At 47.0% G+C, this 14,475-nt stretch overlaps 1 protein-coding gene across 1 annotated transcript in view; it reads right to left on the reverse strand.

Annotated features, from left to right (window-relative positions):
* The window catches only part of IKBKB (inhibitor of kappa light polypeptide gene enhancer in B-cells, kinase beta), a 61,887-nt gene that overhangs the window by 27,511 nt on the left and 19,901 nt on the right, over positions 1-14,475 (reverse strand). The window contains exons 6-7 of the mRNA XM_012001580.1: positions 3,006-3,094; positions 1,853-1,942 (exon numbers count right to left, since the gene is read on the reverse strand). Of these exons, the coding sequence (XP_011856970.1) occupies positions 1,853-1,942; positions 3,006-3,094 (179 nt within the window). The remainder of the gene's footprint in view (positions 1-1,852; positions 1,943-3,005; positions 3,095-14,475) is intronic.

The raw sequence follows: 14,475 nt of genomic DNA on the forward strand, positions 1-14,475 counted from the left end.
AAAAAAAAAAGAGAGTCGCAGCATTTCAGGCGCTTATTGAAAATTAGCTTAAGGCAGGATGCAGTCGTGGGCGCTGTGTAGACATGGGAAGAGAGGCTACAAATGTTAAAGGAAAATGATGCCAGGCTGTCTACACCAAATACACACATTAAGTGCTGGCTGAACCCCTGAACCAGGTACCATGTGGTTGCAGAAAAGGCCAGGATATTTAGAAACAGGCAGGGAAAATGTGATGCATGGCTGCTGCTGAGGCAGAGAGAGCTGGGGTGACCGAGGAAGGGAACGCAGCACAGGCGTGCTGGGGGTGCAGACTGGGCTCAGCAGGTGGGTGGAGACAGAAAGGACCAGGGCAAGCAAAAGCACAGAGACAGGGTGGTGCATAGTCTGGTTGGAAATATGAAGCTTAAGGAAGGGCCTGGAAGACCAAACCAAGAGAAGACATTCCGGGATGGGTAGGTCAACCTCTATGTCTGGTTAAGGACAGATGTTTTAGCTCATGTGAGTACATGACTTGACTCAGCTCCGAGTACATGACTTGACTCAGCTCCTGGTTAGAGCATGGGGTCCCCCTTGCTCAACTGCTGCTGAGCTGAGGAGGACTCCAGAAGGACCTACCAAATCACACGTCATATGAACACAGGCACCTGAATCACTGTCCCCTGCGAGTCCTGCTCTGAAAGCTGCAGACTCCTTAAGTCAATCCCAACTGTGGAGGCTACTGCCATCAGCAAGCAACCTAAGACAGGTCTTGCTAGGGAGCTGTGCTAAGCCCTCCTGGAATCTAACTGCCTTCTGCCTCTTCACTGCCCCTACCTCGCCCGCTATTCACTCCTGTTTGGTGTGATTCCTTCTCTACACAGTATCAGGAGTGGGCTTTCCAAAGAGTTGCTCTTTCTCCCACTTAAAACCTATCAATCTCTGCAGAGGTTTTAAGATAAAGTCTAGAACTTAGCCCAGCCCTGAAGGCCCTTCATAATCTGTGCCCTACCTCGCTGTCAGCTTCAACTCAAGACTCTCTTTTCCTTTTGTGCTCGGTTCCAGCCACACCTTCAGGTCTTCCTGTGTGTGACCCCTCTGCATGGAATTCCCCCTCCTGTCCCCCACCTCCAGCCCTTTTCACCTCCTCACCCTTCAAGTCCCAGACCAGGCTGAGGCCACCCAATACATAATTTCGCAACACCCTGCACTCTTGCTTTGTAACATTCACCGCAACTGTAATTTCTTAGTTATCTGTGTAAGCATCACAGTAATGCCTGCTTTCCTGCTAAACTCTAAGGTCTGAAGGCAGAAAAGGGCTTCTCTTTTTCCCCCATTGCACCACCAGCCCTGAGCGCAGTGCCTGACACAATATTCTTGAATTAGTGACTCAAACAGAAACCTAATATTCAGACCAAATAACGTAAACAAAGAGTGGGGAGCTCAGAGCTCTGATCCCTCCTCAGTGGCCCCTGAGATACCTCATAGAAACTGTGATCTCAGCCAGACTTAGTGACTCCTGCCTGTAGTCTTAGCTGCTCAGGAGGCTGAGGTGGGAGGACCACTCGAGACCAGCATGGATCTGTTTAAAACCCCTTCCTTTCAGAGAAGACGCTGAAGCACAGAGAGGCTAGGAGATGGTGCAAGGTACATGAGCAGAGCCCTCCGGACATCAGAGAAGATGACCACATCCCTCCACAGGGCATCTGGTGGCAAAAAATGCTGACTCGACCAGGTTATGGGTGTGACCTATGCATCTCCAAAATATTCAGAGAGCAGGTGGGACTCAGGTGCTGGGAGTAAGGTGGGAGAGGAGCCCCACAAATGCAGAAGCAGGGAGGAGCCGACAGGCAAACAGGCAAAGCCCACTTCTTACCAGGTACTGCAGGGTCCCCACGAATGACGTGCAAAGACTGCCCTGATCCAGCTCCTTGGCATATCCTAGGTCAATAATTTTGTGTATTAACTAAAACAAAAGGAAGGAGAAATCTGAGGGTTACAAGAACACAATGTCCTTCTACAAGGAATCTGACTGCCTGGTATTAGAACAGAGGTATTTCTGAATTCCCGGGTACTATTAGATCCCAAACTCCCAAGGAGCTGCCAGATACACAAAAGAATGTCCTCGACATGGTAGATTCAGGGCAAAAGAAGAGGCATATTGTAAAAATGCTAGGCACATGTCCTCCCACACTCTGCCACGCATCATCAGAGGGAAGCTGAATGAACAGAACAGGCACCAGCCCTCAAGATGGCTAAACCCAGACTTGAAACAGGAAGGACCGCGCCAGCCTCTTCTCAGTAAATACCCTCAGTTCTCAAATCTGAGCACCACTGACAGGAGTGAGTGCGAACTAGAACAAGGGCGAGCCCTGTGGTAGTCACAGACCAGGCCTAGGTGCTGAGGGCAGCTGTATGGGAAGGGATTGGGTGATCTAAGAACTCAGTCACGGCATTCCACTCAGCTGAGCCTGTGCTCACCACCCCAGCTGAACACATAGAGTGGGTAAAAACCACAATGTCAAGCTCGAGGGGGAGTCAACACCATGTCCGAGCCAGGTAGCCACTGAGGAGGCCACAAAGAGCTCTGGGGAAACTATAGGCTGGACCAGGCTCGGCAGCAGACGCCAATCCCAGTGCCTCTTCCCAGCCACATACACAACCAACTGATCACTGGTTTCCATATAGCATTGAGAGGCGAGGCTCTTAAGGAAGATGGAAAACAAGAAGTCGATTTCCAAGAAGCGCTAGTCCCAGAGGCTAGGGGTGGAGGTAGGAAGGCAAACATTATTTTCCTTATCAGATTCCTGCAACTTGAGCAACTAACAATGTAATCCATTCAAACCTGCCTCAATCTGCAACAACTTTTTTGCTGAATTTTGTTTCAAATCAAACAGCATTCCCAGAGAATCAAAGCACAGGCAAGGAAATGCAAATACACACAAATATGCAGAGTGTGCTCCTTTCCTCCCAGGCCACTTCCCGGCGCGCCCACCTGAGGCTTTCCAAGTCCCAGGAGCGTCACTTACCCTCTGTTCTCCTTGCTGCAGGACGATGTTTTCTGGCTTTAGATCCCGATGGATGATTCTGTTTTCATGAAGGTATCTAAGTGCAGAGGCTGAGGAAGGCGGGATGAGGAGTGAGTTTTTCTTAAGCCTAAAAAATGCTTTTCAGGACAGAATCGCCTCTCCTGCAAAAGATAAATGCTGCGTGCCCCTGAAACATACTCTGACTTGTAGCGCAACACCTCACGGTGGAGGGCAGGGGCCCTGCTATATGAGGCTTAACATCGGAATCTGGCTTACTTGAGCAAAGCACTCTTTGCCTTGCATCCATGAGGTCACCAACTGCAGCCTAGAGCAGTGCTTCTCAAACTATACTACCTGGACCAGCAGCAAACACGCTTGTTCAAAATGTGAAATTCTCGGGCCCCACCTGAGACCTCTGGATTCGAGTCTCAGGGGATGACCCCACCATCTGTGTTAACAAACTCTCCAGGTGATGCTGATGCCAATAAAGTTTTGAGAAGGGAAGCGTCTTTGGTCTAGGGGCTCAAAAATCTAAATTCTATAGGGTAGGCAAGGAGGAAGGGCCCTTGGGGACAGAATCCTATGGTCATATGATTGACAGTCCCAAAAGGTCAGAACCGGCTTCCAGGAACAGCAGGGAGGCAGAAGAGAACAGGGACACCTCCCACACCTACAGACAGCCCAACACAGATTTACTATGTGCCCAGTTCTCTGGGAGGTTCTATGAAGGATATAAAATAAGGCGCGTGATCCCCAACTTTAAAGAGCTCAGAATCTAGTTGGAAGAAAGCAGACTGCACAACACTGGCTACGGAGGCATTTGATACCAAGAGCTTCTGCTGTGAGGAGGCAACATGATGATGTCACACAAGGAAGGAACAGCCTGCAGCTCAGACGGCAAGAAGGACATGATTTTACCCTCAAGAGAGGGTGAATAACTTTGACAGACACCCTAGCTCACTGCACTATAAAAGAAAGAAATGAAATAAATAGTATTGAAATGAGATAAAATTATTTTTATTTGGAGATGCTATGACTGTAGCCTAGAGAGCTCAACAGACTAAACACCAGAAAAAATTTAGCCAGTTGTCTGGAAACCAACAAGTCAATAGCTTTTCTCTATGTTAGCTATATCCAGTTGCACTGGAAAAGAAAAAATATCCCATTCACATTAGCAACAAAAACTCTAAAACACCATGGGATACATGTAGCAAAAAGAGCAGTGTATGCAGGAAAGCCATATGGTATAAATAGAACAGTGCAAATAACATTAAAAGGTTTTCAAAGTTTATGTAAAAGATATTATAAGCAAAGCCAAAAGACAAGAGAGGTGGAGAAACAATATCCACAACGCATATCCCAAAGAGTAAAGATACCTAACAGATAAAAGCACTTACAAATCAGTAAGAGAGCAACTCAGAAGAAAAATGGGGCTGGGTGTGGTGGCTCATGCCTGTAATCCCAACACTTTGGGAGGCCAAGGCGAGCGAATCACCTGAGGTCAGGCATTCAAGACTAGCTTGGCCAACATGGTGAGACCCTGTATCTGATAAAAATACAAAAAAATTAGCTGGGTGGGGTAGTGGGCCCTTGTAATCCCAGCTACTCGGGAAGCTGAGGCAAGAGAATTGCTTGAACCCAGGAGGCAGAGGTTGCAGTGAGCCGAGATAATGGCCACTGCACTCCAGCCTGGGTGACAGAGTAAGACTCCATCTAAAAAAAAAAAAGAAAGAAAAATGGGCAAAGAACGTCAAGTGGTGAGAACGCACAGAAAAAGAGATACAAATGGTGACAATTATATGAAAAGTTGCTTCACTTCACTGGTAGCCCAAGGATACTTACTGCATATCTTGAATGAAATAATTAGAAACAAACAGAAAGTCATTAGGAAATGGTAGAACAAATTATGGTAGTGCCACGTTAGAACAGGCAACTCTTGGGTTTGTATTTTCTGACTCAGAGGGCTAGTTAATGGTATGATCTGTTTCTTGTTTAAAACTTAAAAAGTCAAAACCACTAACACTGAGAGGTTTAACGATGAGCCGCTATGCCGCCGCTGCCACCACCATTCTCCCTCTCTCTGTCTCTCTGTCTCTAAGGGCAAACCGGGAAGGGGAAGACCCCTGAGGCCCGGGCAGCGATCCTGTCTGCTGTCATGGGCATGGGCCTCTGTGCAGGGCAGCGGAAAAGCCTTCCACAGAAACTGAATGAGCAAACACGCTCTGCACACGCTCTAAGCTGAACATTTCCTGAAAACATATTGAAGAGTCAAACTGAGAGCTGAACAACTGACTTCCACCTTATTAACGGAGTTCCAGCTCAGAACATCAAGCTATATATGGTGAGTATCTCTTATCCAAAATGCTTGGGATTTTTCGGTTTTTCGTTGGGTTTTTTTTTTTTTTTTTTTTTTTTGACAGAATCTTTTTTTTTTTTTTTTTGATTTTGGAATACTGGCATATTCCTAATGAACCCAAGCTTAAACACAAAATTCATTTGTTTCATATATACCTTATATGAAACAACTGAATTTTTATAAATGATTTTATAGTCTGATGGTAATTTTATACAACAGTTTTAATAATTTTGTGCATGGAACAAAGTTTGTGTTAAGTACTTAAGTGTGGAACTTTCCACTTTTGGCATCATGTCAGTGTTCAAAAACCTTCAGATTTTACAGCCCTTTAGATTTTGGACTTTGGGATTAGGGATGCTCAATCTGTGGTGCCAGATCTCTTCTTACATCTGCTCTTTTAAGTCCAGCCTTCGACCATGTGGTTCCAACATTTCATACTGTTCCTTATTTTTCATTTCCTTCCTAAGTGACAGAGTAGATTAGCTTAGGTCCAATTAATGTCCAGATGAGGTGAAAGACTCGCTGCTTTCCATGGGCCTAAAAAATTCTATTTCATCTTGTTCTCAATTGTGTTAATGTTTAAAGATCAATGCTTCTCATCAGCACTTCTATTTTTGTTTTACTAGTTTTTATTTAAAGTCAAAGCAAAGCATAATGAAGTAAATGAAGTATAAAAAATAGCTGCAGTAACACAGCCTTGAGACGGGGATGGCACTGCTGTTGAATATGAACTACTGGCTGGCAGAGAGCAAAGCCATGCGATAACTCAAAGTGTCTGTTAACTGATAGGTTCACAAAAGACCTGTGTTGGTATATGTCAGGCTGCTGAAGTGTATCAGGATGTAATACATAAAAGTGTAGGTTTGTTTTTTCCAAAGCAGAATGTATGGAAGTTAAGATATTGTAATTTGTGCAAGTACACAAGCCCAGACTAAGAGAAGGCCCCCAGAGCTGGAGGCATAACATCTCAGGGCAAAACCCAGGGCAGAGGCAGGTGAGATGTCCCCAGGACCCCCCAGTGTAAAGGAGAAGCATTCAGATCAGACCGAAGGCACCACTCTCTATGCCACACAGATTAGAGTTGTCACCAGATCTTCAGTGAGGAGGGGCAGGAGGTTGGTAACTGGATACTCTACTATTAATATCTGTCTATTTTTATGCTTAAACAACTGTACAAAACAAACTTTATTCCTCATTTCGGGGTTGTCATCTATTCTCAAATACCTCTGTCAACTTAATAAAGTCCAGATTTAAAGAGTCCAACAGGTATTGATACACAAAGTTTCTGGTACTGAAATGTAAAAATTCTGATAGGCAAGTCCTCTTAAATGTACCCTGCAGAGAATAAACTTTCAAAACACTTGGTTCAGTATCACTGTGCTACATTTTACAAAACAGTACTTCAGAGCTGAAGTGAAATGAATCAAAATTGTCTCAAGCCCAGAGAATCTAACTTTGTTTAAATTCAATGGAAAATGAGATATTGAGATAAAGAAAAATACTGTTGTATCTGGAAGTCTATTAAAAATCTAAATGCCTGGCAATAGCAATAAGACATGTTTATAAAAATTGAAAGCCACACCACAAAGCATAAAAGTGTACCAGGTTATTTCTCATGTTCCCATTACAGAGAAGAGCTGTGAGAAGCACCACACTGCAAACTGTTAAGCTGTTCACAACTACACAGTGGGGCCGGGCATGGTGGCTCACGCCTGTAATCCCAGCACTTTTGGAGGTTGAGGTAGGAGGATCCCTTGAGGCCAAGAGTTTGAGACCAGCCTGGGCAATATAGCAAGACCCTGTCTCTACAAAAAATTTTTTTCATTAGCTAGGCATGGTGATGCCCACCTTCATCCCAGCTACGTGGGAGGCTGAGGTGAGAGGGTCGGTCACTGGAGCCCAGGAGTTCAAGGCTGCAGTGAAACATGATCATGCCACTGCCCTCCAGCCTGGACAACAGAGCAATACCCTGCCTCTAGAAAAATCCAAAAACTAAAATAAATCACACAGTACAGTGTATGCAGGAAAAACACAAAAAGTAAGATGAATGACACAGCGCATTTCCACAGAGCGGGTCCACGTGGCAGACTTGCCATAGGAAGATAACAGCCTCCTTCTCTCGCCCTCTCAGGAGCTGTGCCCCAGTGGTCACCCCAGCCTTTCCCTGGCTCATGAGGAAGGCACAAACACACAACTGAAGAACATGACAATCCTGTGGGTCTTACTGATGAATCACAGCTCCAAATAACAGCCCTATGTATTTTTTTCAGATGACAAAGCACAAACTGGGGAACAGATAAGGGCAGTTAGACCTCCAAGGAAAAAGCAGTTTTATAAGAGTGGGTCCATGAATCTCTATTTATCACAAGTTTAGAGGGATGACTAAGTTCCCTTCAGAACATTTTTGTTAGAGCTACATTCTATAGAGAACAGGTGGAAAGATAAATGGTCCAAAAGGCTGAGATAGAGGTTAGAAGGGTCACTGGCTGGTAATCCAAGTCACCACTGAGTAAGAACGGCAACAGTATGTCCGTTCCCTCGGTAAAACCCCTGCCTGGGTCCTACTGTGCCAGCCACTTCAATGTCACTGGGCTTCCCAAACAAAACAGACTGGAAGGCCAGCTGTGGACCAGGGAGAGAGACTGAGTCTGGCTAATTAGGGTACTTGGCTAAAATAGCCTTTGATTAATCAGTGAGGCAGCAAGGCAGTAATGCTGGGTGCCCAGGAGAAAGTGTGACAACTTCACTAATTCATTCAACAAGGCTCTATTGAGTGTCCACAATCTGCACACAATGGGAAATGTTGTCACTGAATCAAAGCCTTTTCCTAACTTCCTGCACAGTCTGGACAACTGGGTCCCCAAACCCAGAGGTCAGCCCTCACTGCCAAGGCACAGATAGAAATCACAGAGCAGTAATGGCAATGCCAAGTGTCAAAGGAGCAAATGAGGTGACACCAGCAGAAGGACCCACAGGAGAATCCCCGTGGCCCCAGGCCAGGCAGCCCCCACAGAGGGGCAGGTCTGCAGCTGTGCGCAAAGGACGGGCAGGTTCAGGGTCTCTGTGAGGTGCGAGAACAGCTTCCACAAGGGGCAACGCGTGCGAGGCCAGCAAGGGGCTGACAGGTGGGTTTGGAATCACGCACAGAGGCTGGCGAGTGGGTTCCGTGGGTCACGTGCAGAGGTTGGCAGGTGGGTTCCGAGGATCATGCCTAGAAGCTGGCGGGTGGGTTCTGTGGGTCACACACAGAGGCTGGCAGGTGGGTTCCGCGGGTCATACACAGAGGTTGGCAGGTGGGTTCCGAGGGTCACACCTGGAGGCTGGCAGGTGGGTTCCGAGGGTCACACCCGGAGGCTGGCAGGTGGGTTCCAAGGGTCACACACAGGTTGATGGGTGGGTCCCGTGGGTCATGCCCAGGGCTGGCTGCCATGGGTGGGAGAAAGGCACAGTGAAGGGGCTGGGAGTGCCCTTCCAAGACAGAAGGGTAGGTTAGCACACAGGGTTAAGGAGGCCAGGGAGGAGGTCGCTGCAGGGATTTGCTCTGATATTGAATCAGTGGAAGCAGCGGTCTGCAGCCTCCGTAATGCAAGGCTATGAGCAGGAGCAGGGGCTGACTCTGAGGGACCAGGTTCGACACGGACACTCGGTCCTGGGCAGCAGGCAGAAAATGGCACCGTGACACAAGAGACAGGGTGGCAGGAGGGACCTGGCTGAAGAAGACGACCAGGGCTTCTACTGGAAGTGACTTTGGAAGAAAGACCCAGCGGACGTGGATGTGACTTTAGGAGGAGTTCAGGGTTGAATTCCAGATTCTGGGAACAATATGGTGAGAAACAGGCCACGAGAACAGCCAGGCAAACAGAAAGTCGAGGAGCAGCAGCCAGCTGGCGCAGGGGCAGGGAGGGAAGGATGGACAGGCCAACGCAGGGGCAGGCAGTGGAGATGAGACACAGAGCCTGTGGGAAGCAGTTAGGCCACCAGCTAGGGGATGTCAGAGATGTCCCGGGGTCACCATTCCGAAAGCCAGATTCCTGGACAGTGAAATGGAGTTGTTAGAGGGAGATGGGACCGTAGAGAGCACTCAGAGGTCCAAACCCCTCATCCTAAAGCAGGGGACGCTGTGGCCACGACATTCCGTGCCTCACCCAAGGCTCTAGAGCTGTAAAGTGGAGGAGCCATGACTGAGGGCTGGCTGTCTTCTCTCTCACTGTTACTGTATTTATTAACCTGGTTACTTATGCTTTCCAAAAGGCTTTCTGTGCAAATGATCTGTGGTCAGGTCATCATCTTTTGTTATAATCCACACCTCAGTCAGACGGATGCGTTCAACAGAACCAGTCAGAAGATCCACAGTGCTAGACAGTGCACCTGATGTGCAGTTCCCGGAATGGAGTTGTCTTCCCCAAAGCCAGGTGTTTTCTCTGAAACCCTCTGCTCTTTAACACTGAAGTCCTGGACCCCTGTTAGGAGCAGCTCCGGCAGGAACAGAGGTGGGGCTCAGAGAAGGAAGCAGGGACAGCAACAGAGGGGTGGTTTCCCGAAGGCTTGGGGCACAGGATGGTGTTACCACAGCAGACTGGCCACCTGCAGAATCCAGGAAGGCTGATTCCAATCTAAGATCTGGTAAGGCCCAGGCGGGCCCAGCAGAGTCACACCCCACCAGGCAGGAGAGAGTGCTGCAGCCTGCCCCATAATCTCGAGTGCTCAGAATTTGGCGCCTCTGTTACCAAAAGAAAACACACGCCAGTGTTTTCCAAAGGATAATGAGCAAGACTGTTTAAATAGAGTCCACGCACATATAACTTCCTTGAGCTATTTTAGGGTCACATTATGTGGCAGTCCACATCATTTCCAGCTGCTCCACCTAGGTCCCAGGTCTCCTATCAGCATGGAGTGATGGTCTGGCGGAAGAGTCCTGGCCAGGACGCAGGGGGCTCACCTCTGTGCCCACCAGGCAGCTGCTCAGTTCCTTTTTTTTTTTTTTTTTTTGGAGACAGAGTCTCGTTCTTGCTGTCCAGGCTGGAGTATAATGGCGCGATCCCAGCTCACTGCAACCTCTGCCTCCCGAGTTCAAGTGATTCTCCTGCCTCAGTCTCCTGAGTAGCTAGAACTACAGGCACACACCACCACACCCAGCTAATTTTTGTATTTTTAGTAGAGATGGGGTTTCACCATGTTGGCCAGGCTGGTCTCAAACTCTTGACCTCAGGTTATCCACCTGCCTCGGCCTCCCACAGTACTGGGATTCTAGGCATGAGCCACCCTGCCATCTGCTCATTTCTCACAGGCACTCTGCAGCATCTTCTTGGGCAATTTGAAATTCAGTGGAAAAATCCTATCCATGTCTATTATCTTGACACTGTTCTGAGCAGGTGTCTCTGGGAGGTTAGCGGCACAGAAGAGAGTGGGGGCCAACAGTTTAATCCAGAAGAGTAGGAAATGAATCTGGACCCAGGGGTCAAGGGTGTGGCTCTGCCACTTATCTTAAGTCAATCTGGCAGAGAACAGCATTGGCAACTCCAACAAAGGAAATGTGGGGCCAGCACTTGGAACAAACTGGAACAAAATATGCTCAGGAAATGCTCCAAAATACAAAAGAGCTATGTTAGATGAACTCTGGCTCAGTCACCAGATCCTTGCAAAAAGAAATTTAATGGATTTGGTACACAAATCAGAAACAGGGATAAAAGTAAAATACGAGCTCATCAGCAGCCTCAACCACAAAACCAGGGCTGCACTGCACCCAAAATGTGGTGGAGACGGGAACGGGTCTGAGGAAGGCCGGCCTCTTCCAGGATGGGAGTCTCAGAAGGCACCCACCCATGTGGTTTTCTGGATCCAGCCTCAGATCATGTCCTAAAGAAGGCACTGAGGGTTTCCAAAATGGGGAGGCCAAAAATCAAAATCCAGAGCAGGAAGGAAATGAGCAAGGAACTAACACTTGCTGACTGCATATTCTGCAGAAACAGAGCACTGTGCTAGAAGCTTTATTTATATCACCTCATTTTATTCCACAACAATTCTAACAAGGTAAGTAACACTCCCATTTTACCACTAATAAAAGGGTGTAAGTAACGTGCCCATAGTCACACTGCTAATACGCAGAGGAGCTAGTATTGGACCTGGAGCTATTCATGATGTGTGGACATCTGATTTAAATAATAATAATAATAATAAAATAAACTAGGTCCTTACTTATTTTAATTTCCTTTAGGATTTATTTCATTCATTTGACAATTTTTTTTTTTTTTTTTTTTGAGATGGAGCTTCACTCTTATTGCCCAGGCTGGAGTGCAATGGAGCCATCTTGGCTCACTGCAACCCCCGCCTCCCAGGTTCAAGTGATTCTCCTGCCTCAGCCCCCAACAAGTGGCTGGCATTACAGGCATGCACCACCACACCTGGCTAATTTAGTTTTTGTTTTTGTTTTTCGTACTTTTAGTAGAGACAGGGTTTCACCATGTTGGCCAGGCTGGCCTCAAACTCCTGACCTCATGATCCGCCCACCTCGGCCTCCCAAAGTGCTGGGATTACAGGTGTGAGCCACCGCATCCAGCCTAATTTAGTATTTTTAGTAGAGACGGGGTTTCTCCATGTTGGTCAGGCTCGTCTCAAACTCCTGACCTCAGGCGATCAGCCCGCTTCCGCCTCCCAAAGTGCTGGGATTACAGGCATGAGCCACCGCACCCAGCCCTCATTTGGTAAGTATTTATAGAGAAGCTGATATACTGCTATTCTAGATGCTGGAGATACAGCAGTGACTGAAGTTTGTACCCTTAAGAAGTTTAACTGTAGTGTACTAGTTAGTACTTCAAAGTCGAATTATTTCCAACTCAGGGTCACAGAGAAGACAGAGAATCAGCAATGTACAGAATTTAATATTCACCTACCTATCTATCTGTAAGAGACCTGTAGCACACAAGCACTTAAGAACCCACCTGTTTTCATTATTCTAATTTATGTGTAACTTAAATACATAGACACACACAATTTGAATACAATAATATAAAAGCTACCACACAAGTCAATGGTAATGGAATTCAAACTGGACTCAGACTAAAAGAATACGTAACCAGAGCACCTGCAGAATAAACAACCATGTGAGGAAGCTGAGAGTTATGTGCACTTGTGCCAATATATATATATTTTTTTTCCAAGACGGAGTCTCACTCTGTCACCAGACTGGAGTACAATGGCTCGATCTCGGCTTACTGCAACCTCTCCGCCTCCTGGGTTCAAGCAATTCTCTGCCTCAGCCTCCCGAGTAGCTGGAATTACACGCGCCCGTCACCACGCCCAGCTAATTTTTGTGTTTTTAGTAGAGATGGGGTTTCACCATCTTGGTCAGACTGGTCTTGAACTCCTGACCTTGTGATCCACCCGCCTCAGCCCCCCCAAAGTGTTGCAGGCATGAGCCACCGCGCCCTGCACTTGTGCCAATAATTTAAAGACTTTTGGCCAGGCATAGTGGCTCATGCCTGTAATCCCAGCACTTTGGGAGGCTGAGATGGGTGGATCACTTGAGGTCAAGGGTTCGAGACCATCCTGGCCAACATGGTGAAACCCCGTCTCTACTAAAAATACAACAGTTAGCCAGGTGTGGTGGCACGCACCTGTAATCCCAGCTACTCAGGAGGCTCGCGGAGGAGAATCACTTGGATCTGGGAGGCAGAGGTTGCAGTGAGCCAAGGTCGCCTACTGCACTCCAGCCTGGGCAACAGAGTGACCCACCGTCTCAAAAAAAAAAATAAAGGACTTTCGTAATAACTACTTGCTGAAGTCATCAATAGCCTAAGGAGTGAAAGAAAAATATCTAAGAGAAAAACATCAAAAAAAATAATAATAATAACTTGACAAAGCTCTAACCAAAGAGAAACAAAATAAAAGTCACCCATGAAAAGCAAGAGAATATTCTCCAACCTGCTAACCTGCCTTCAACCCAGTTCGACAGAGAACAAATGAAGAATCTGGCCACTGATGTAAAAAATACAATCGAGTAAGCCTCCAAGCAAAACATGGATGGGTGAGCCTTGGGTCAGGCAGTCAAGAAAACAAGTGAAATTTCTAACTGATGGATTATGCTCTAGGAAGACAGACAAGATTCATGCGGGCCATGCACAGGGGGTCCCTTGGGCCAGCACTGGGTGCTCACTTGAGTCAAATAAAACTGGTGTAATGTCAACTTATCCTCCATGTGAAATCCACCCAAAGGGACGAAGACATAGCACAGAGCAAGATGGGAATTTTCTATGTCAGACTATTTGGATCTTAACCTTAAATATGTCATTGCTTGACTTTTCCCCTTCCTTTTCTTCTTGCTTCTCCTCTGTCAAAAGCAGCAGTCAGGAAGAGACCAGATCCACACTAGCAAGACAAAGTGTTGGACCATCAACCCTTCCAGGCCCTGGCTTAGAGAACACAGCTTTACAAATGAGGGAGAATGTTAACATCTGGTGAACTGAGGGGAATGGTATGTGAGTTTTGCTGTAATACTCTTTTAACTTTTCTATATTTTTGACAATTTTCAAAAAAAAGCTTGAGCAAACAAAAAGAAAAAATATATACAGCTTTGAAAGGTTGAGGTAGGGGAGGGATGAAAATGGCATCATTCTTCAAATCTGGGGGCAAAGAGTCAAACATAAATTATCGATAACTCTAAACCTTAGACCCCAACTATCAACTTGCACCAACAACCTTGGAGATTATTTAAAAAAAAAAAACCCTGAGCAAGTCCCTCTCCCTTGTGACGTCTGTCTCCCCAGGCTGGGGCCCGGTGCTGACCTTCAGCACCCAGCCCTCAGGCCCCTACTGAGTGGGCGCCAGGGTCTAGGAGGCTCCATTGGCCTCTGCAGGCTGAGGTCACTCTTCTCAATGAATGGCCAGCTTGGCCTTCTCAGAGGGTGCCGCAGATGCCCTCATTTGGGGATGCCAACAGTACCCAAGGGATTAAACAAGGACAGTTTTTCCTACGCCTCTCATTGGCAAAGAACTGCCAACGTGGGAGCGGAAAAATTCACTGCCAAGGGACAAAACTCATTCGAATGACAACCTATTCCAGTGCCAGCCATTCCAGGAAAGGAGGGAGGGGAGCTTCATAATGGGAAAGGAAATCTG

Source organism: Mandrillus leucophaeus, unplaced genomic scaffold (assembly GCF_000951045.1).
Source record: "Mandrillus leucophaeus isolate KB7577 unplaced genomic scaffold, Mleu.le_1.0 Scaffold664, whole genome shotgun sequence".
Taxonomy (NCBI): Eukaryota; Metazoa; Chordata; class Mammalia; order Primates; family Cercopithecidae; genus Mandrillus; species Mandrillus leucophaeus.